This window comes from Anoplopoma fimbria, chromosome 4, assembly GCF_027596085.1.
Source record: "Anoplopoma fimbria isolate UVic2021 breed Golden Eagle Sablefish chromosome 4, Afim_UVic_2022, whole genome shotgun sequence".
Taxonomy (NCBI): domain Eukaryota; kingdom Metazoa; phylum Chordata; class Actinopteri; order Perciformes; family Anoplopomatidae; genus Anoplopoma; species Anoplopoma fimbria.
In genome coordinates this window covers 22,218,981-22,244,161 of record NC_072452.1, presented here as the reverse complement: position 1 = coordinate 22,244,161, position 25,181 = coordinate 22,218,981, and the positions used below count along the sequence as shown (strand labels likewise).

The following is a 25,181-nucleotide window of genomic DNA, read 5'->3' as shown; positions in this document are numbered from 1 at the left end:
GCCACGATTACAAGAGGAGGAGGGGGGGCCATGCCTTTGCAAATCATTAAATCTGAGTCAGTATTTCAGATTTACAAACTTGTCTCCCAAAGGTTTGAATGATGAATTATTATTATTATTATTATTATTATTATTAAACATAATGTTATGAAATATTTTTTTCAGATTTTTACAATGCTCTATTCTATTTCATTTCATACGTATAATACTCGTTCTTTATAATGTGACATATTTTGTCCTTTTCTTTTCTTTTCTTTTCTTTTCTTTGGACAGACTGTAGAAGAAAACCTTTGCAAACTCCTAAAAATCCTGTCCTATAAAAGAAAAGTATTGATCTTGGCATTACAGCCTTTCTATAATTTCTATAATTATCTTCTTTATGTGTTTTTTGATTGAAGACATTCCTCCTATATATTATGTATTATGTGTATGTTTCCATGTTGCTTGTAGGCTTTTAGTGCCACCATATGATGTAAATTGATTCTTTATTTGTTGATGGTTCCAATTCGTGGATGACTGATTGATGTCATGTGATTGGGGCAATCTGATTTGTCTACCAACCTATTTACGAACCCCAAGTGCTATTTAATGCATGCATCCTCATTCCCTTGTAAAATAACCTGATGAAGGTCTACGTACCGAAACGTTGTTACTAAAATATATTTATTTAGTGAAGAAGACAGTGTGTTGGAGTTTTTTGTTCTAGATTTACAAACTAAAAACATGGACGCCTGGAGCGAACTAATGTTTGTATAGTAGTTTTTGAGCTTCACAAGCAGCTACAGAAGACATTTATCAATTACCACATGCGTCATTAGGGAAGACAGATGGTGAATAGAGTTAAAAACTTTCAATTAACAACTAGATGTGGGGAAATACTTCTTAAAAATCTTATTTAACCCTTTCATGCATAGAGGTCACTACAGTGGACAGCTATTCAAATGTTGTTTTCTTGTATATGCATGGGTTTTGATGGCATAGTTGCACATCAGCCACTACAGTGAGCGCTATTGTAGTGGCTGATGTGAAACTATGTCATCAAAACCTATGCATATACAAAAAAACAACATTTGAATAGCTGTCCACTGTAGTGACCTCTATGCATGAAAGGGTTAAGACATTTCCGGGATCCGCAGGAACCCTTTTAAAAGAGTTACCAGTCAGAAATCAAAGTCAATGTCTGTTGTCCTGTCGAATTGTTAAAATGATAAAGCCCCCCTCGGTGGTAACAGTTAAACACATATCGACCGATAAGCAGTATTTGACACAACACTGGCTACGGTCATCCAAGAGTGTGATGCAGCTCAGGCAGTCTTCACTTCCAAATGGATTCAAGCTTGATTGGCTTGTAGTTTAGATTTGGCTCAAACACTTGCCACTCGTCCCTCCAGCGTGTCTGTCTTTTCCTTCATTCTTCATTGGTTTCTTAATGGCAGTTGGCATCCAAAATGTTGCATTGGCTTCACTATTAAATCTCTACTTTTAAAAAACAAAAAATCAAACAATAATAACCCTTTCCCCTCATTTACTATGCTATAAATGATCTATTTACCAGGTGTTTGAGAGAGCCTTAAAGGACCAGTGTGTAGGATTTAGTGAAATCTAGCTGCTAACTGCTCCTTTTCCACGGTAGAGAACTACAGTGGTCTTCAGGTGACATTAAAACGTAAAAAAAAAAAAAAAAAAAAGGTATTTCAAAGAGTTAGTACGTGGTTTTTCTATAGAAACATGGTGGTGCAACACGGCAAACACTGTGTGGAGAGCCCTCTCCCTATCTTTATATAAACGGCTTATTATAAGGCAACGAAGACACAAAAATCTAATTTTACACTAGAGAAAACATGTTATGAATATTTGATTACATTTCTGCTGCACACAAACTCCCACAACACCCATAAATCTCCTTGCTGTCACTATACATATTTTCTCACATTTCATTTCTACTCCAGCAGTACAGTTAATTATCCTTTAAAAAAGTCGTTTTGGTCCTCTCAAAATTCCTCCTGCCCCCGACTGACTTGTCCTCCTTAGCATCGTCTCACACCATATATGGTTTTACCTACTTTCTCATGTATATGTCTTTTCTTAGAACCGACCTTAATTATTTCTGTCTTTTTTTACTGTCTTGAGACATTTAGCCCTTACAAGCTACATGATTCCCTTTGCAGAGAAGACACTCTGGATCTTCTCACAGCTCCTTCACTTTCATTTGTCCCTACATAAATTAGTCAGATACACAAACACACTCTGACTTACAAACGTCTAACAATTCTTACACTGCATCTGTTTTGGAACAAACTGCCTTACTGAAGTGACCCTCTGTCTTTTAGGTTTTTGAAATACCTTCAACTGTGTGTCGTTTCTCCGCAATCTCTCTGACCTGACCAGAAAATCAATGGAGCAAAACTTATATTACTTGGGAATATTGGCATCGATGTCTGAACTAAAATTGCAAGGGGGGGTTATTCTATACTACTACTATTAGTAATACTACTACTATGCTATTACTCTAATATTTATAATAAATCTAATATAATTGAGTTAATGTTCTTCTGTTGGATTAATATTTAATTCCAAGTATTGATAACCACATGTACTTGGCATTATTGGGGATTCTTCATTTGCAGTTAGAGCAGCCCAGATTATTGTTGCATTTCTTTTCAAGTGTAGCATATTTGTCAAATAAACATTCATTCTGTGAACTTTACTCCTGCTTAGTATGACATACATAGGTTTTGAAGATTAGTATAGCTGTTTAGGAGAGATTCCTAGCCTATTATGTATGTAATGCAATTTATAAATAGTAACAATCCTTGCTTATTTCTATGTAGAGTGAGAATTAGCTGTCCGTCACCCCTTTACCCTCTTTGAATCTCCTTGCATCCACTCTGCGTGAGACTCAGCTACACCTTTTTATGGATCTTCCTTGATAAGCATAAAACCTCGGAGTTTATATCCATCCCACCCCACCAGGACTTTCCCTGTCAAGACTTTTTCCATCTGTCTTTCATCCGCTGGCTGTTACGGGGCAGTAAAAAGCCGGGCAATAATTCTCTGCAATTTCATCACCACGAGTGACACCTTCCATTGATTACTGCAATTTTAAATAAAGGCACTTCACATTGATGTAAAATCCAATAAGGTCATAAAATAGTCCTGTTCATTGATTTGCAACATCACTCACAAGAACCTATTATATATATACAGGGATATCTTCCACAGAATGCAAAATCTATGGCTGGTCAACGCTACTTTATAGGTATTGTCTGACATGATAAATATTCACCAACCATATTTTGATCTGTTTACAGTTACACAAATATGCCTTGGTAAACTCCTCCCAATATTTCTCTGTTTTTATTTTTATGTCCGTCAGTCTGGAAAAGCAGCGGTTTCAGATGCGGTGGCTACTTTTGCAAGAGAAAAAAATAAAATATTACCCTTCATAATAATAGTTCGTATTTCGGACAACTCTTAAGGAACACCAGTCGCATAACAAAATACAAATAGTTATTACTTGCAGTTGTAGCTCCCAAACTCTGGAGGAGGGCAGAAGGGTTTCAAAACGATATTTCTGAAGTAGCTTGAGGATTATTTTTACAAAGGCCTGTGTGCAGCATTTGAATAACAACAATATACACCCAGGATCAATGATTTTGCAATGTGGACTTGAACCTGAGCTTGAAACTCTGAAGACAGAGACACTTTAGTATTACAGGCTAGTGCTTATTAGCAGTGTTATGCAGAAACCTTTGCTAATTTGTGAATCACTTGTTACAGTTCAAGAATAAAAGGCCATGTCCTTTCATGCAATGTTAACGAATTAATGAAAAAAATAATTGTGTACGGCCCTTCATTCGCCTCTGCGCCAACAGTTTAAATGTTCATCCTTGGCCCATGCTACATCCTTTTCAATTTTATTATTTTTATTAGTTTAATGAAAATCAGGCCGACTGTTTCTTTGCACTGCTACTGACACAAAGACAAACAATCTCTCATATCACCCTTCAAAGTTCAATTTCACATTCTTCTTTATGGTTTTGTCTTTGAGAAGAAATGCACTGTTCAGATGAGACCGTATGAATGAATGTGTTGCTGTGTTTTTCTCCCGAACCATTTAGATTTCAAACCGTGAGCACCAGGTGCTGCTACAAGACTGTGTTGCTGATGACACAGCATGCACTGAGCTACAGCTTCCCATTATTTTTTGCTGCTGTTCCATATGTTTGTGCCATCGCAGCGTGCCAACGAGACATCCCCGTCTCTCATGAATAATACAGCGAGATGGCCTCGGCTCCCCTGCCACTGTAGTGAAGCCTCTGATCTGTCACACTCACCTGTATATGACGCGCACTCCTGCTAAGGAGAATGAATACTTGGTTTGTCTAGTTTGACATCCACACACTCACACATTTCCAGTGTGAGAGAGACAAATACATTTTTTTTCCCCCCAGTGCTGTAAACAAAAGTACTATGCCATAACACACATACACAGGTACACATTTCTTTAAGAGATGTATGGGTAATGGGAGTCAGTGAGGCTGACCAAGCTCGCTTCTCCTGAAGCGCTGGGTGACGTACCGGGGAACTCACCATAATTATGTCCCGCTGTCTGGTTCAGACCTGGGGGAGACACCCTGCAGGTTTCTGACAGTCAACAAACACAAAATTATAAGTACAGCGCAGCAATCTGTGTCAGGTCGAGTATCTGTCAGCAGCTCAGCATCTCACAGCGAGACTGGACACAATAATGACTATACGCAGGCCGCGGCTGGTGTACGAGTACTGGTTTGAGTGGAGATGGCCACTCAGAGATAAGATGACATGATTGAAAGGTTGCCGGTTGGAAAGCAGGACCAGGAGCTGGGAAAACCAGTGCTTCCAAATAGGTAACCATGGCAACATCTTCCCTCAATATAGGAGCTCATTGGTTTCTTGTCTTAATGTTTGAATTTTAGCTCTTTGGTCGAGTTTTCAAAGTTAGTTTCATTAAAAACACTAGAAGCTGCTGGGGTGCTCTTGAGCAAGTTGCTTAAAGCAGCACTACTCATCAGATGTTGGAGGTTGCTCTACAGACCGACATGTAGTTCTGGTTTGTCTGTTGCTCGACCACCGCTGTGGTAAGATTGACATTTTTCAACAATTACTACATAGATTGCTGTGAAATTTGTTCCAGACCCCCAGGGGAGGGCAAGGGAGGCAATCGCCCATGTATGGAAATAATAATGCAGCAAAAGTGCCCCCCTTGGATGACATTCGCCTCAGTAATGGAGATAGTGGTGAGTGGCTGAGCTCGCAACCGAGAGTGTTGAACGCTTAAAAATCAATGGCGCTGTCCCATCGAGCGGAGCACTTACTGTAACCCCCCGACCCCTCTGATGTATGCGTGGCCATACGCTGCGTTATCACTATGCAAAAAAGGAAAACCCACAAGCAAACATTTGCTGCAGCAGAAGCTAAAAAAGCACACCGTTCCCCTCCGGCTCACGGATGGACAATAACATATCGCCCATGTATGGAAATAATAATGCAGCAAAAGTGCCCCCCTTGGATGCCCCTATGGTAGACAAAACCTGTTAAGTGCTATATATGGTGGAACAATGGGCAAAAAAAAAATAGCCCTCCCATACAACAAAATTGTATCGTCAATTGTGTTAAGTGGTAAACATATTTACACAAAAAGAGCTTAAAACAACGTTGTTCATGTAAATTAGTAAATTAAGCCTGCCAGAACTGGTTTAGTCCACTTGGGGGCAGCAGAAACAAGCTGTGGACACAGCATTGACATATTATCACTTTTCAAGTTGATATGGCGAACTTAATTGCAAATACTTGTCTATTTACACGGCGAGCAGAGAAGGAGCAACATTAGCAATAATTTGTAGTCATTTTTGTTTCCATCTGGCCGATGAAACATCCACTCAACTTTAAATCTATTTTTGAGTGAAATATCTGGCTAATTAATTGCTAAATGCTCCACTATGGTCACCATCTAGCTGCTTACTGTCTGTCTGCCTTTTCACGCTGGCCCGGTACCGTACAGTTGGGTAATAAGCTATATAACCAATGCTTTAAAGCTCTGACAGCTCAGTGAAATATCAACATCGAGTGATTATTCTCTGTGGCTTCTTCAATTCTGTTTTATGACGTTGCAGATTGTTCAAACTCCTTATTGAATCGAGGGTTGCAGAGAGAGCCTGGCAAGTTTAGATGTCCAGGTAACATAACTGTCATCTGACTGAGCAAATCAAAATAAAATCAATAAGTCTCAGGTTTGGGCCTCATAAATCCAGTAAAAAAAAAAAAAAAAAAAAATAAAAAAAATAAAACTGCACTTAAGACTGAATACTGAAGAAGAACAAATGCCCAGTTTAACCTTAAACAACATTTTCAAAGAAGCTCAGGCTTTTAAACAATTTCTAAGGACTCATTTTACACATTAACTTTCCTAAAGTCATTTCATTTCTAACATTATTCCACTCTGCTGGGTTGTTTTAACCTTCTTCACCTCACCCGTAACCATAATGATTGTTCTCTTACCCTCACACTCTTTGTCATTACTCTGCCGTGCTCTTTATTTTGTTGTGTAATGCTGATTATGTGCATTCATCTTGGTTGGGCAGCACTTTATTTGTTTCCGAAATGACCCATGAAAACGAATAATCACAGTTCTGTTTGTAAGTTATTGAGCGCTGTTATCTTTCATAAAAGGTATTCACTGTGTGTTTGAGCACACTGTTGCCTTCAGAGGGGATTTATATATGTGTATAAATTCTGTAGCTATATGAATGAAGCCCTTACTAATACATTTGAATGAATACATTACTCGCTGATTACTTCATTCACTACAAGGACGGTGGTTTTTCTAAGATTCAGATTGCTCACCCTCAAACTGTTTTGCAAGGTCAGGTTATCTTTTGTTTAAGAGATACCATTTTCTTTTTATAATATAGAAATGTAGATGTAAAGATAGAGCTTGTACATGCTGCTAGTAGAAACAAAACAATCTCAGATGTAGGACACTGTGTACTTGCTGTTCATTTGGTTAAAGAAGACTCAATAGCTCCAATAGAAAGAAACAACTCTGAGCAGAATAGCACATGCACAGAGCTGGAGTTACAGTGCTTTCTGTCAAAATGTGATTTCCCAAAAGAATTAAAAGAGAGTCTGCACAGCCAAATCCAGCAGGACGCTCTCTCTATTCAATGTTATAGATTCTTCGGCACAGAGGGGTAAAATGAGGGGTAAAATGCACAACTACTGTAGTTCATCAATATGCATAATTCCATCAGTGTCAAGATTGATTAAAAATAACAGTCAGTTCATCTTCACTCTCTAAAGTCACCTGACTGCTAATCTTCTAAAGTCTGATTGAACAGCTTTGAAGAAAAGGTTATCCATCGTATATCTTTGAGGGACTGAGCTTTAAGAAATATTTAATATCTCTGGAACATTCAGATTACAAATGGACAACAAATCTAAAGAAAAAAACCTGTATGAAGTCCACTAGAACAACTTTAAATGCTTCTTCACATATATTCTACAAGTCTGTGAAACTCTACTGGATGTAAGAACAACATCACTCCGGAGGATATTTGATGATGGTGGAGGGGAGAACAAACACATTGGTTCTAAATGCCATATTTTTTTTTAAATCTGGTTACTATGAAAGGTCATAGTTTGGGAATCATAATATTTTCATTAGTCATTGAGTCAGTTTATTGATGAGGCATGTATTTAGAACAAACAACCCAAAAGTGCTTCACAATGCAAGACAAACACAAGACGTGAAATACAGACAAAATAGAAGAAGAGTGATACATTTAAAAGAGATGTGTATCAAACATAATAAAATCAAGTCCAATCAGGTGGATCTTCATCTGAACAGAGTCTACAGTATCACCATATTTTAAAAGGTAGAGAATTAAAAATAAAAAAGCCAATTCAAAGGCACAGCCATCTTTAGAGTTAAACCTGGAGCGAGGAACATCAACATGCCCTAAATGCTTTCTACCGGCCACTCAGAGCACTAAAAGTGATCCTGGAATGGATTCTGAATTTGAGCCAGTGGTATTGAGTGTTAAGAAATCATGTCAGCAGTAAAGCATTACTTGCACTACTTGTAAATGATCCAGCTAAATGTTGCTAAACAGGTAGAAAACAAAGTTACAGTATCTATTGAGATGGTCTGCTTTGTGAATGAGGTCACTGAGATCTCTCATTACATTACATTACATTACAGTCATTTAGCAGACGCTTTTATCCAAAGCGACTTACAATCAGTAGTATATTACATATCATTCACCCATTCACACACTGATGACAGGCTACCATGCAAGGTGCCACCATCAGACTCTAACTAACATTCATGCAACATCCAGTCCACACCGATGGCATGAGAACTACCTTGCTCTCCACTATGCCACAGCCGCCCCTATGTACATCCGTTTCAGCTGTATGTACAATGTGTTTGTCACATATTTGTTTATTTTTACTGAGAAGTCCTTTCCCACTCGGTGCATTCAAAGAGCCAAAATCGATCTTCTGCTTTGAAATAACTAAATTTCATCACTATGACAGTAGCACATCCATTTTGATCCACAATTTCCTGCATTTGCTTCCTGTCATTTCCTGTAGTTGTTGTTTAAACCCTGTAATATCAGTTAGCGTCAGGAAACATGTTTGAGCACTTAACAAATCCATGCAATATTTTGTGTTAATCAATTCTTATTCTGAGCAGACAAGTGGACCCAAAGTTAACCAAGAAATGCAACCTACAGGTATGAAAACACGCTAGTATTTTTGTGTCCTGTCTCTTTATTTTTCCTGTTAATTCTAAATAACTTTATTTCCTCTCAGCATTCAACATCCAAGGGAAAAGTAAGGACTGGAGCACACGGGTCTATCTGAAGGATTTAATTGTACAAACATTTTAACATTACTGTGTCCTCATCATAGCCGAAGGGCACAAAGACAAAATGGCAAACACATATAGTCAACCTACAACACATGAGCAATTCTCATTGGATAATTGGTTGAACAAGATTTCAAATCTATTGGATAGTGGATCCTAAAGTGGGAGTTGCCATAGTCAATGTTCAAGTGCCACAGCCCATGCACCACCATCACATCAGGGACAAATAAACACAGACATCTCTTCAAGTTACAAAGGTTAAGTGTAAAAAGTTCAAGTACTGCAACGGTCCAGTGTAACATATTAAAAGAAACATGACAAATTATTTGTTTAGGGCTCAACTGCGTTAAAAGTATGAATCCAATATGCTTGCCTGCAGCGTCATTAAGAGTTCACCCTCTCTTAGAGGTGGAGACATCATCAACTCACTGCTCTGCTCTCACTATTTTGTGTTTTATCTATTAATTTTGAAGAGATGTAGTTGTTCGTTTGTTCCTTGTGTGATTGGCTGTAGCACTTGGACACTGACTATGGCAACTCCCACTTTTGGATCCACTAACCAATAGATTTAAAATCCTATTCAGCCAATTATCCAATGAGAATTTCTCACTTGTTGTCAGTTGACTCTCCGTGTGATTGCCTCTCAGTCTTTGTCCTCTCTGACTCAGATGAAGACGGAGTTAGTTATGGTGTGTGCACAATTAAAAGCCTGCAAATCAGTCTGTGTGCTCCAGTCCATTCTTTTCCCTTGGAAGTGTCCTGTCCAGAAGCTGGGAGGCACCTGATTCATCCGTTTCAGCTGTATGTACAATGTGTTTGTCACATATTTGTTTATTTTTACTGAGAAGTCCTTTCCCACTCGGTGCATTCAAAGAGCCAAAATCGATCTTCTGCTTTGAAATAACTAAATTTCATCACTATGACAGTAGCACATCCATTTTGATCCACAATTTCCTGCATTTGCTTCCTGCCATTTCCTGTAGTTGTTGTTTAAACCCTGTAATATCAGTTAGCGTCAGTCTGCTTCTTATCCACTGGCAAATGTTGTTGTTGTTTTGGACTCAAGCTGAGACAGCCAGCGCCATCCAGCCAAATTGTTTGGACTGATTCCCTTCAATCCTGACAGAGGAGGACGTACTGTAGCTCCATCCCCTCCCCGGGGTCTCTCTCTCATGGACTTTGATGCTTTGGAGACATAAATCCCAGGCAGCTTTTTTCCACTCATCCCCAAAGCTGTGTCAAGCACCACTTTGTTGCCATTTGAATTCTTCGTTTCATTGTGGCAGCTTCCAAAATGGGCGCTTGGAGAGTTTCGGCCTGGTGCGAGTTTGCTGATTGCAGTGCGTTGTGACTTGTAAATGTGTTTGGTGGCTGAGCGGCATGGAGTGGTTTCTTAATGGGAGCTTATCAAAGCTGTGGGCAGCGGGGGAGGAAAGAGACAGATAACAGGCACAAGATAGAGGATGGTTCCACTACTGAGATACACACTCGGCTGCCAGTGTATTAGGACCGCAGCTAAAACTAATACAGTCCTGCAGTAAATCCTACATTCAGGAAGGTTTTAATGTTCACTTTTCTTGTTTTACTGTGTGCTGATTTTGGTTGCTGCAATTTGTGTGTTGCTTACTGCATTATACTGAGATATATTTTTATTATTTAGTCCAATCAATCCATATCAGTGAGGGTTTGCTGTATTACAGAAACACCTCTCTGTTTAATGCAATACAGTTCAACAGCACGACAAACTACAAATCATGATTTTAAAGGACAGTTTAAAAATTGATTCCATTTTCCACCACATTCATCTTCATCCACACTTGTGTCTTCAATATATATAGTGGCAACATACCACATCTTATCATTCATGATCTTTCTTGATTAAACAATAAATCAGATTTTGGATGAACCTGAGCTGCACAGACTGGAGAAAACGTTCCACTTAAGCTTTCATCCCTTTTGATGAGGATTTAGCACTTAGCACATTAGCTGTTAGGTTCGAATGGAGAGTGCATGATCATCCTGCGGTGAGAATAATAAAAAACACTTCCCTTTTTTCTTTTCCTCGGCCAACACTAGATGTCCCCATGAGCATTTGGTAGAACTGAACCAGCTCAAGCTCCTGGTGTTTCACTCAGCCTGTGAAAATGCACCGTTTAGATGTTCATGCATGTGCGTTTTTCTCTGCAAATGCAGATATTATGCAGAGGAGGGAGTGGGCAGACATCGCTAGCAGGAGATAGAATACCAAGCGCCTTGGCTAAACGCAGGGCAGTATATGGTGATACATCCCAGTGGCCTGTAGAGAAATTCTGAGCTTTGAGAACAAAAACCTGGTGTATTGTGGGTCAGTTGATCTAAACAGAGAGGATTAGGTGGTGAAGCTTGAGGGCTGTAATGTCTCAGATCTCACAGCGGCTCGCCCTAAAGTGGATTATGAAACTGATATTGTTGTCAGATGTTTACTGGAGGGGGCAAGAGATGGGAGGAAAAAGAATCTGGTGGTAGACAGAGGAGGAGACGTCGGTGGCTGATGTAGGATAAACGTATAGCTTGCCCGGAGTAAGACTTAAGATCAGTGAGGAGAAGCAATAAAAGTGATAGTGTATAGACGCTGGTGGGAGGAGGGGAGCTGTGAAGAGAGGTTTCACAGGAGGCTGAAGTTGTGATTAGAAAGAGATTGCAGGTAAAATCCCAGGGAATAACCAGCGTCTGTGCAGGTGTTCATTGAAGTCTTACTTTCATGGGTGTGAGGAAACAATCAAAATGGAGTTGGGGAAGAATCAAGAGCGTGATTGATGCATCTGTGCCAGGGACTTTGGGGTCTAAAGATGGAGACGAACTGGGGATGTAGTGTGGAAGCTCCAGCAGCTGTTTCCTTTTGTCTGCTCTCTAGTTACGATTAATTAAGCCCCCCCCCCAAAAAAACAGTCTACTATTCTGCCCACCTGAATCTTCTGATTAACTTGTTTTAAAACACAAGATCACAACATTTCAAGTTTCAGCAGGGGAGACAAGCTTTTATTAGCATATTCATCATTCCTCATGTGTTTTTTTTTTTTTCAACTTTTCAGCACTGTATCTCGGTTGACGAGGCTCATTTAATTTGTAATGATTAAGTGGTGAAAACTGAGGCTGGTTTTAATTAAAGTTTGTAGACTGATAAACAAAAATGTGTTAGTGGAGTGATTTTACACATCAATGGTAGCCATTGAGACGTAAAACTGTGTTCAGAGGAGATGTCTTTTTTAATAACGTGAGGCATAGTTCAGTCAACATCAAGCAACACTGAAAGCAAGAAATGTCACCATAACACTACATTCTTCTTACATTTGAACACCTTAGAATCGATTTATTTGGAAAGAAAAAGCATGACATTTTTGTGTGCAGTCTTTTCAAACGCATTATATGGCTGTTTCAGGAACATTTAGTGTGTACTGTAAGCAAAGATGTAAAGCCTTAAAGACCTTGTCTGCTGTGAAAGCCACAGGCTAAAACACGAAAATAAAATGACTTCTACCAATGGAAAGATAAAAAGGGAACTTATCTTCCAAAGGTTTTTCCGACTGACAAAACAATATTTCACTTTTTTTTTTTGATGTTCTGTTCACAGTCAGAAACGTCAGAAAGATAACACTCTGGATTCTGACTGAGGCTTGACATTTACAGCCAAATATCACCAGAAATCAGCTTTTGTCGATTCGGAAGGGCTGCTTTCTGCAGTTCCAGACTCAAACTCAGAGACGCCGCATTAATGTTTGTAAGAAATTCAATGACAACCAGAGTTTGAGTTTTGAACCAGTTGTGTGTCATGTACATTACACAAAATGAAATACTGAAGGTTCAACAGCTGTGACAACTGATAAATAGGGTCTTGCACCAATTTTAGAATTGCACTCTTATAACATTTTCAGACTCACAATGGGCAGTTTGAAAAGGATCAGCTGAACCAGAGATATCTCCTATTCATTTAACTGCCTTCTTACTTGTCAAACCTGGTGCCAACAATACCCACAATGAAACTCATTTTTTTATTGTTTAAACTACAATTGTTTTGCCAAATCATACACATTGCACCTTTTTAAAATGACTATATTTAAAGTGAAATGAGACACTGTTTACTAATGCACCCACAAAGAATTATCACCTGACGTTGCAGCATCTTTCAGCTCATTGTTTTAGTTTTACGGTGCACAACTTTACTGTTTCAGTTCAGACTTACTGTTTTCAGTGTTGCTTTTTTAGTGAAAAAGCTTTTGCTACCTGCCACACACCGAACTGCAGCCACTTGCTTGTAAACATTGTGGAACATTTAGCTACTACAGAACCAGAGTTGGTGGAGACCAAAAATGGAGCTCAAAGGAGAATATTGGGTTGGAACAGAAACATGTTGCCAAATGAAAGCTGATGTTGCTCTGTATCTGCTGGATGTGTGACCTGTTTGCTAACACATCAGCCATAGCACGAAGTTGTCAATTGATAATGAGTCAATTTAGTTTTCATAGCTTGTCCAGCTTCCCCAATGCAGCCACGGAAATCAATGAAGACCTCTTCAAGGGAATCTATAAGAAGATCTGCAAGGTGTGCATTGGATAATTCAATTTAATCTTTATTCAAACTGATGTTTGATTTAAGCATTAACGTACAAAGATAAGTGCTGCTAATTTGATCCAGAAGATGTTTGATCAGCAGTTTTGTACTTAATGATGAAAAAAGGGGGGAAATATTCATCACTCCAGCATTAACACTGTTACTTTATTAATGTAAATTCACGCTAATCCTCACTCTCCTTAGAGGATATCTCAGTAGGTTTATCTGTGAACAGCTGTTTGAATCAATCGAATCAAACTGTTCTGATTGGCAATAAAATCAAAGTACTGCTGATTATCCTTTTTTATTTATTAAAAGCCAAAACTGATATAAATAAATAAAAATAATGATTTGCCATAACAAGTAACAGCTTATTTAAAAAACAAGCATTTATTAACAATGTGATTAAAAACAGATGAGCAGCACCAACATGTTTTAGTAAATACACCAGTAAGAATTTAATTATTAAAGATGTTAAGTTCCACTTTACCTCTTCGGTGTCAAATTTACTGAGAACAATAATAATAGCATCAATATTTAGCTTTACTCTCAGAAACTCAGCCGGCGGCAAATCCCAAAAGCCGTATGTGACAAACGAGCAAATGTTCATTCACATCACTCACCACTTTATGAGACACATTTCTGTCTCCTGATGGAACTGACTGTTTCCTGTTAATCAACTCAAGACGTGTCAAATTTATTGTGTAGCAGTTTCTCCATGTTGTTCTACTGCTCAGTTTGTTCAGCACATAATCTAATGTTTTCTGTGTAAAGATGACCCAACTGTGTGTAAACCACACATAAAAGGACAGGGAGGAAACTGATGAAGAGAGAGAAGGACATTTTATTTGAATTTTGAAGGGGAAAAAAACGTCTTTAACATGTCATTTTTATAGCAAATGTAAATGTAACACTGTCAATCATTTCTTTCAAATGAGTTGCTTGTAAGTATTTTAAATCGAGGCATTTTTGCCATCAATTTATTTATTATTTTCTTTTTTATTTCACTTCATTTTTAGTGGAGACTTGGCACACACCTCCTTTACACAGTTTTTATTGTTATAATAGATTTGTTTAGTATCTATATTATACTGATGCCAAAAATGATCAGTAGCTGCCAACTCCAATCATGCAGATCAATTAGTACATTATAACTAGAACCGTTTTTTGTTTTTGGACCCTCATCTTAGTGTGAGCTCAGACACATTTTAAATTAGATAATTTTTGTAAGCATGCAATATTTTAGAACAGGGCAGATCTGAAAGTACTTCAGAATGACTGTTATGTGCTATATATCTGTTTTAAGTCTTTAGCTTCCCTATGTTTTTTTTTTTTTTTTTATACATGATTAGGGCCTTTATTCCATATCTTAAGAGGAAAGTCAGGTTATAGGACCGTTTTACAGTTTAAATGTTGCATAAAACAAATCAGGGACCAGGTAGTATTCCAGCATAGAAAATTGCACAAACTGCACATATTGGGGGGGATGAACTGAAGGTTGATAGCAGCTCATAGTTGCCCTCAGGCTTCCTATAAGGTTAATCCAGCCATAGACAGTCAGGTGTAAGTCTCATACAAAGAGCAAATCTGCACTTTTGGACAGATATGGTAAATGAAAATGTTGTTATTTGATGATGGGGATGTAAAAAAACTCTTTACTTAAGTATATAAAAAGGGAAACAATGCAACAATGTACTTAAAGTATCAACGAAAATGAATGTAATACTTATTCATAACTCCCGCATGTTCATGTCTCGTGTTTTACCAGAAGACACAAAGTATTTTGTTGACTTAACCTTCTAAGTTGATTGTAAAACCTGTATGCATATCACAGTTATTTAATCTATTTAAAAAAAGGTTTTCCAATATTTTAAATGTTTTTTAATTATTTGTCTGAATAAAAACAGTAACTATCCCCTTGGAACAAATAGAAAAAGTACAATATAATCACCTGAAAGTAACGTAAAATTGTCAAACAAAGTAGCTAGAACCTAAAGATACTTGAGTAAATGTACTCGGTTACATGCCCCCAGTCCCTGATGATGCAGTTGTGGTGTAACTAAACATTTCCAGTAGCAGATCTGTCAAATTTGTGAGTACGATCCTGAATCACGACACAAAGAGATGCCGTCACTGAAGTTAGAAACATCACTATGTCTTCAGGTACCAAATGAAAAAAATCATCAAACATATTACCACCAGATCTCCAGTGTTTTAACTTCTCAACTTGCTGCAGTGATGTAGAAGTGTACTCCAGGGTGTGTCAGTACAGCGTGACATCAGTGTTGGGTTTAGTTAGATGTGCAGACGAGCACACTTCTCACTACACAAACTGTTAACTGCTGTAAAACACTTCTTTTAGCCTGGTGTTTCCACCACCCGTCCACGGGGCGGGTGCTGCAGCGGCTGGCCCCTGGCCAATGGCGTGGGGTTGCCCACACCCCATCCTCAGCAGCAAGCCGGGGTTCTCCTAGCCCAGCAGGCGTCCCGCCCGGGACAGTGCGTCGGCGTTACCGTGAGCCCTTCCGGGTCGATGAACCACCTGGAAGCGGTAGTCTTGCAGGGCCAGGAACCAGCGTCACCCTGGCGTTGGTGTCCTTGGCCGTTGCCATCCACTTTAGGGGGCGTGGTCGGTGACCAGGCTAAAGTTCCGACCGAGGTAGTAACGGAGCTTTTCTAGGGTCCGACTTGATTGCCAGCGCCTCCTCCACCGTTGAGTAGGCCCCTTTCGCTGGCCAGGAGCTTCCGGCTGATGAAGGCCATGCTCCTCTCCCTGACCGGACCTGAGATAGGCTCCCAGCCCCACCTCAGACGCGTCCGTGTGTACCACGAAGGGGAGGCTGAAGTCCGGGGTGATGAGCACGGGCTCGGTCCAGGCTTCCTCACCTCCTCCGTTTCACTCGGTCCGGGGGGTCCTCCGGTTAGGTGGACCAGGCAGGGATGAACCTCTGATAGTACCCGACTAGTCCCAGGAAGGACTTCACCTGTTTCTTGGTGGTTGGCCTGGCCTGGGCCTTTTTAAGTGCTCTTCAGTACAACTAGAAACTCATTCAGCATGACCTCTGCTTGCTCTCCCCACCAGAAAAAAAGCGAATCCAAACGGGACGAGCCGTGTCCTCACATCGGTTGATTGCTGCGTCTGGTCTAATCCTCACCTCCTCTGCAGCAAAAGAAAGACTACAGCAAGAGCTGCCATGTTCGCTTGCTCTGCATAATGAGATCTGATCACAATATGGACAGAATGCAGACATGCATATAAATCACAGATGTAAGAGCAAAGGCGTGATTGGGTTGTTCATTAGCCACGTAGGAAAACCAAATGTGTTGTACTCTGTGATGAAACTCATGTCTCAAAGGAGCTGTATTTAACATTCAGAGCATTAATATAGGATCAAACAACTATTTGCTGTGTAAAGATATAGTTTAGTAATGTCGACCTGAGTAGAGAATGAACTGGCTCTCCCACTGTGTGTGATGTAATCTGAGTTTCTCCTTGCTCTGTTGACATAGCTGACTGGCTGCTTGTGGTTTTAGCGCATGTTCGATCGTGTGTCTCACTGGCTAGCTTATGGCCGCCGCTCTGCACTGCTTTCATGAGGCAGTTACACCTGATAATGCGGTTCTGACCGTCTTCACAAAAGCATAGCACCCTACGGTTCCCCGTTAGGTAACCACCGTTAACTCTGTCGCTTTGTACTGTTAGCGCCGTTAGCTATGAACCGCCGGCTCGCCGTTGAGATGCAATTTGAAATGCTCCCGAATTTATCTTGCACCTCTAAGGTCATGAGGCTAATTTGATGTCAAATTTAATGATATTCCTTAAATTCTACATTTATGCTGATTTTAATTATAATCTAAAGGCTTTAATTATGACCCAGAAACCTGTAAACAGCTGAAGATGATTTGGCTTCAGCCGCTGCTGAAATAATTAATTGACGTTTCCCTACGTTAAGTTTAACAGCTTTCTTTGAATCTTTCTAACAGTTCCTTTTGAGTTTTTTTTATAATGTTTTTAAGTACGTTAAGTTTAACAGCTTTCTTTGAATCTTTCTAACAGTTCCTTTTGAGTTTTTTTTATAATGTTTTTAAGTTTTGATGATTATGTAACAATATGGACCGCATGTTTGTTTGATCCATATTTAATTTCTTTTTATCTGGTGTTTATGTTGATTTTTAGAGACTTACAGCATTTATGCTTTGTTGTTAAATTGGGAAAAATGCCTTAAAATATATTGGGTGGCATAAAATCTTCTTTAGGTTTATATTCTTAATACATAGTCTTTGCTCTATCCAAACCCACTCCACTCACTAGGAGCCACGTGATTATGCCAAATGTTAAAGGGAACTATGAGATGGCATTCAAATGGTTTGTGTAGATATATTTAAATCTGTGACGACTTTGTTCGTCTCTCCATTTATAGATACGGCTTTGTCCAGTTGCAATGCAAGACTAAACATTTCCACAAATTATTTTGAAGATCTAATTTCAGTAAAAATCATGTTGTCAGATGATAAAACACCATTGAAATATTGGAATCAAAGTTTGTCAAAGTTTTCTTGAAGCTCTCAGTTTTTCCTTCCTGCCATTGATCTCATTCCTAGACCTGCTTTAAATCTGGACCGTGTCTCTTCATGTCAAAGAAATGCTTCATGTTTTTCATCCTGCTGAGTCAGATTTCATTCCACATCCTTTGGGAATCAATGCTTAGCTAAGGAGCACTTCAAGAGACTACAACACTCAGTTGTAGTAGCTACAAAAAAAGTTTTTGATCAGTGATGATCCACTTTTTGGTCTGCGTCCTCTGGGAAAGCGTTTGGCTACAGTAGTAGGTGCTGAGACGTTCAGGAAACACTTTCAAATGTTTCTGGAATCGTAAGGAAGGTCCAAAAATAATTAAATATGCAAGAATAATTACTAAACTGTCTGCTTCTTTTCCTTTTATAGTACATGTTTACTAATTAGAATAAATAGCCAATCTGTTAAGCACCGATTCATTTTTTTCCATGAATTCTGGACTGACTCCGTTGGCAGGATGATTTGAGTGCAGCAAACACTGGCCGTCAATAAAAGTCGAGTGGGCCTGGAAGCAGCGTGATGGCATGTCCTACTCAGAGGGATGTTTGGGTTTCTAGCTTGTGATTAGACCGCCGTTTGGACTCTGACCTCACACAAAAAGCTTTCACTCAAAGTGCCGCGACTACTGCATTATGAATGCACCCGCACAGACTATTCCATCAGGACTGACTCAGCAAAGACTTCCACTCACTTTCAAAGCGCCAGGAGCTGAAAACGGTGGTCAGTGAGCGAGGGCTGCTGAAAGCATTCGAGAGCAGTGAAACACACCACAGTCTCCAAACACACAGAACAGAGAGTTGCTAGACAAAGTCCAGTGTAGCTGTGAGGCACCATATTACATGAGTCCAGGTACTACTGTCAGGTTTATTTCTAATATCTAACATTAGGACTGGGCAATAGATTGATATTATATCGATATGATATACTAGAATAGATTTATAATATGGCATAAGTGTTGTCTTTTCCTGGTTTTAAAGACTGCGTTACAGTAAAGTGATGCATGGCAAAGCTTGGCATGTTTGCTTGATAAATTACGTGAGAATTTAAAAAAATCTGGTGTCCAATGACCAATCTGTTCATTGACAAGTTATTCCAGCATTAATCAGTATTTTTCTTCAACATCTTTACATACTGAAGGATCTGCTTACCGAAAATCCTGCTGTACCATTTTTAAACCAATTACTTAAGAAATCCACTTTCCCTTATTTGTTGTAATAAGTTTTTGACCATAGCCATCTTTTCTTTTCAAACATCTGACAACTCAATCTACCATTGGAGCTCACAAGTACTCCTTTGTTGGCTCCCAGAGAGTGCATGCAGGGGTGATTCTTCAGCACAACTGCTGCATTAATTCACAGAGGTCAAATGGAAAAGCCTCGGCTCTGGAAGATGGGTCCAAACTAATGTCACTCTGTTGGAGTAGAGGCCCGCAGCGTGGAGAGTGGGAGCAAAATGCTCGGCCCTGATGCAGCAGTCGCAGCAAATGTGCGTCGAGTTGACATCGCAATCTGGAGCCGTGCACGCCGCCGTGAAGTTTACCTGATAATGAGATGTGAAACTGGTCACATATCACATCTGTGTGAGCAGGGCCCCTGCTGACGCTCCCTGTACAATTTGTCACAATCTATTACTGTCTTCACCGCACACCGACACACACACAGGCTGATTATTCTCACTGCCATTCTTTTTTGTGTAAATCCCTACAAACACAAATGTAAAAAAAAGACCAGCTAACACGCACATATGCATGCAAATAACTTAAACAGGCCCTATTATGCCAACATGTTTACATGCGTTAATGCTCATAATCCTCCTTGTTTTCATCCTGGCTGTCCTGCAGCATCTCTTCTCACCCTCTCTCTGAAATGCTCTGTTGTAGCACTTGCTCCTCCCTCCAGAAAGCAAAGTCTGCTCTGATTGGTCAGCTAGCCCGCTCTGTTGTGATTAGTCAACATTTCACATTTCAAAAAACTCTCCCTCCAGAGCATGACAAATGAACAACAGGTCACAATGGGATTCAAACCCAGGCCACCTGGGTGAGAGACTGCTTCCGTAACCACTATACCATGGTAGATGTGAGCCTCAACCCCGTCTCTCTCTTTTGTTGAGACTGGCTGGAGAGTTTTACGTCACTCCCGTAACATTATGACCTCATAAAGTTACAGAAGTGAAGGAGAGAATTCAATGGAGCCGTTTCAGGCAGCTCAGGCGCTTCTGAGGGGGAGGGTAACTCCTTTTAGGCGTGAACTTCAGGTTTTACACTCTACGGAAAAAAATATATAACACACTAAAGAAGAGGGAAAAAGTGGAAAAGCATAATAGGGCCACTTTCATTCAAACACGCACACATACAGAAGTGGACTTTCTACCACCAAACTTTCCAAACCAACACACCCACAAACTATTGTACTCTCAAACACGACAGCCAGCACACATAATGAAGAAACCCACACATAGACAAAATGAACTCCCAGCTGTAAAAACAAAATGCTACAACATGCTACAGAGGCACATTTCTATCTCCCCTCTTCTTTATTCAACATGCAGGCCATTAATTGTCGGCATGATAAATTACAGCCATCTCAGCCGCCCCCATGTGACATACACCCTCGGGTTGTTTATAAGCACAGATGTGGCAGCGTAATCTCTGGATTTGCAGAGAGAATGTCAAGGGAGAGCTCCCTCTTACCCGCCTTAATGAATCATGCTTTAACTTCATTTTGCAGGAGCAGCAACACATCAGGCATACGTGCTGAGTGAGTGTGAGCATGTGCATCATGTTTGATTAGATGCATCGATGTGACTCCGGCAGTATAGTTACACATGAGGCATGAAGCTCACGATTTGCTTCATCAGGATTTACATGAAAACATGTTTCTGTGGTCGGTTAATCTCTTGTGCTACGTCGTCATTTTTTTCTCTGCACTTAATATTACAGATATTAAATATTCTTTGACCAACACATTTACATCCCAGTGCGTCAAATACCTCGGCTTGCTCAGTACCCCTCTTACGTGCCAGTGATGTTTTTTCAACATAGGCTTGTTACATGCATAGTGTCTTTTCAAGATAAACGTACCATCTTCACAGGAAGTTTCGTTTAGGCAACAAACTCATTTTAGGTCAGGATGGTCTCATCCAGCATTTGTAGCAAAAGATTAAAAAAAACCAATGTGCCGTAATCCGAATTATTTCGTATTTTGTCCACATAATCCTGAACATATTCCTGAACCTAACCAAGAAGTTTTGTTGCCTAAACCTTATTGTTGTTTCCTTTGAAGACGGAAGGTTACTTTGAGAAGTCCCTGTGCATGTAACGAGCGGAAATTGTCACCCGTCAATGGCTTTCGCAGAAAAGAACGCAGGAAAAACAAGGAATAACTTTTTGTAAGATGTAACACAAACTGTTTTATGAGGATATGTTGCTTAGTTAAGTTTTACTCGACCGAGAAAACGACTCACAACCTTATCAGCGACTCACATGAGTCAATTGACTAAGGACGCTAAGCACTGATGTGACCAAATTTCAAGATTTACTTTCAGCTTTGCTCGGAACATAAACGGTAGTCTCGTTGATAAAAAGCTTGTGTTTGTTTGTATGAGCTATCTTGCAGTTTATACTAGATCAGTTGCTCTGAGCATGTAATGAGAACACTGGTGTTTTAACATTAAGTTAGGTGCAACCACGGTGATGAGATAAACCTCTATTGATTCTCGGCATGAAATTTGGTTGTTGAACAGTTAAATAGGAAAAGTAAAGTAAAAGGTGTATATATAATTAAAATGGCAATAGAATATAAAGAAGAACCTATATGAAAGCATAAAGTGACGTAAGTAATGATATAAAGGAGGATGTAGGAAGAGAAAGTCTTCGGCTTGACTTGGTCGGGGACAGATGAGGCCTGGAGGAAAGAGATCTGTCTCCAGGTCAAATCACACATGACAATAACGTTGCTTATCACAGCTATGCAGACGACATTCAGATTGACTTGTCTATTGTCTCTTGGTGAAAGAGCTTAGAACAAGTAAACAGCTGGATGCAATTCAATTTCCTTCAATTAAATAAAGACGAGACAGCTTTCCGTCTTGTCTCGGGTCATTTCAGGCTCGGGTTGTATCACAAGAGAAGTCTGTCCTCACCACAAAACAACAGTTGGTTGTTTGTTTAAATGCTTAAAATTACCTGTGTTTTCCTGACAAGTGACCTCTTATGGTAAATAGTGTCTGTTCTCTCCCACAAGCTAGAGAGGAAGGAGGTATTGGGCATACGAAGTGGCTGACTTTATCAATGCAGAACACGGTTTGAATCCGATCTCCTCAATACCACCTGAAACTAAGGGTTTTTTTAATCACCTGAAAAAAAGGTGTTAACTTCCTCAAAGGTTTTTGGTTCCTTGGTAAAGTTATTGCAGCGTAAACAACTTAATGTTGGTTTTATTGACCATAAACTGTTTTTTATACCCTGAACCAAGTAGCTTTAGTTGCAAAAACTTGACCCTACCTAGAGGTGATCTGAGTAGTCCATACTGTAGAATGGTGACTGACAATTCAAATCAATTCAGTTCATAATTTAGTCTAATTTAAAGCTACAAGGAACTTTTCATTTTGTTTTTATTTTAGCGGCCCATGTGTACGATAGTGGTAGTGTTTCTAAACACCAGAGTCGTTTTCGAAAACCCTCTCACTATTCTGCATGATTTCATCAGATTTTGCGTGGAATCCAACCCGGTGGCACCGATGACCAGCATTCAGAAGGTCCTATAAAGGCATCAGTATGAGTGTGAGAGTAATCTGGGGATTTTGCAGGATCAACCAATATTGGCGTTGTGGTATTTTCATGGAGTTGGTTTTTATCCAAGTAGCAGTGTGAGAAACAATTTTGTGTACGCGGGCAGTTGTCATGGGAATGAATTTACGACACCTCATTTAAGTTTTACACTAATACATTATTTTAAACCCTGTTCATTCTAGTGGGGAGTCACAACTATCAGGTTACTGATTAGACTGAAACACTGATAAGTCAATATCTCCCACAACTCTAATAATGACATGAATGTATCAGAAATCTTTGCTTGCCTGAAAAAATGCTAGCAGGTGTGTAAAACATCACCTCCGCAACTTGCAGTAAAACACACATGTATGTTTATGCACTGAAAAGAAGCAGTATTTAATATCTAAACAATTCAAATCCATATATACAGTAAATAATGGGCCGAGTGGTTCAGGCAGTGGAGCGGGTCGACTTTTAACCCTCAGGTCGGCGGTTCTATCCCCGACTCTTCCTTTCCGCATCTCAAAGATAGCGAGACTATGAACCTGAATTTTCTCCCCGGCTGCTTTTAGCACAGCTCACTTCTCCTAAAGATCAATATGTGAAAAATGTAGAGGAGGAATTTCATTACCTTGTTCTCTGTGTGATTGTGACTGACGTTAAAAAAACAGTTTTTTTATTGTTGTGGCACACATTCTTAACAAAATTACAATACGCCAAGGGCAGCCGGCGGTACAGTGCATACATTAAGAGTCTGATGTCTTGAAGTTTTAATTGGAGACAGGAAAATTGACGTGAATAGAAACTAGGCAAAACAAAAGGCTAAACAGAAATAAATACATGAATAAATTATGATTAAATGCATAAATAGCTGCATTTGCACACAACACAAACAAACTTCTGACGTGATGAAGATGTAGCACACATTCATGCAATGGTATTGACCTGATGCAAGTTATTTTAAAACCAGTCTTAAGGGGCTATAACTACTTGTCAAAATGAAAGATTGCTGTGTGCACAATGACTGTATGTTTAAGTGTGCTGCAGCTATAGAAAGGGTCTCCCTGTTCAGGAAGGACTGTTAAGTTATTCAGGTTTAACTGAAGACAAAGTCCATTTGTATTGTTCTTTATATGATTATGGTGAATGTCCTTCATCTCTACCACTGGTTAGATGTTTATAAAATATTTGAGTTGTGTTTTAGTTAGAAAACCTTTTGTTTCAGATGTTATTTGTAGAGCTTTGGAAGAGGAGGAAATTGCCTTTGCTTGAAATGAAATGTCATATGTAGAGTGTTGCTCTTAGAAAAAGTTATTTTTATTTTTTTTACTCCATTAAATTGATTTGACCCCTCTTGTTTAGTAATATAAAAGTAAATATATGATTATCTTATCAAATATAAGATGCATTTTACAGATTGTTTGTTGTAAATAGCTCTACCTCAACCAGCTACAACACTGAAATGCAGCTTACTTGGTAATGCATCAAAATCAATAACTCTGAAAGGAGCCATTATTCATAATTGGTGCTTTTACTTTGATGCCCCAAGAAGCTTATGCTTTGCTTATAACTTGTATGTAGAGTACTTTCTCATTACTTTCACTTCAGGATCTGAATACTTCTCCCACCACTTTCAGTCCATGCTGACTGAGTACTTGTGCAAGTATTCCTTGGTAAACAATAACTACTACTACTACTACTACTACTACGACCACATTTGTAGAAAAAGTACTTTTGTGGTGTATTAACACCACAATGCAAAACTACTCTGTTTCAAGTAAAAGTCCTTCATTCAGAATCTTACTTTAGTAAAAGTACAGAAATACCATCAGCAAAATGTACTCAACAGTTCTCTTGATGAAGATTGGACACTTTTAGAGTGTGAGATCATGATATATTATACGAGTGTTCATTATCATTACTGACACATTAACAGTAAGCAGCATTTTAATGTTGTTGCTGGTTGAGGTGGAACTGATTTAAACTGAATCCATAACAAGACATTATATTTAATTTGATGATATTTCTTGTGTGAAACATCTGGAACTCTTAGGTATAATAAGTAAATGTCAGATAGATGGTAATAAGTACAATATTTCCTTAAGAAATGTAGTGGAGTAGAAGTATAAAGTAATAAAGTTACTACCTTTTGTAAATGTACTTAGCTGCTTTTAAGTACTACTACTTATAAATAATACAAAAAACTTCTTATTTAAAGCTTTTAATTCTCTTTATGGTGACCAAAAATGTCTTTAAAGAAAAGAAATCAAATATACGTAAGAGAATAAAGTTGATTTTTTTAGGGGTCAACCTCATCTTTAGTAATAATCACC

At 39.1% G+C, this 25,181-nt stretch overlaps 1 protein-coding gene across 1 annotated transcript in view; it reads left to right on the top strand.

Moving 5' to 3' along the window:
- Positions 1-15,654: 15,654 nt before the first annotated feature.
- The window catches only part of fstl5 (follistatin-like 5), a 166,292-nt gene continuing 156,765 nt past the window's right edge, over positions 15,655-25,181 (top strand). The window contains exons 1-3 of the mRNA XM_054597138.1: positions 15,655-15,664; positions 15,864-16,134; positions 16,223-16,426. Coding sequence (XP_054453113.1) covers positions 15,655-15,664; positions 15,864-16,134; positions 16,223-16,426 — 485 coding nt within the window. The remainder of the gene's footprint in view (positions 15,665-15,863; positions 16,135-16,222; positions 16,427-25,181) is intronic.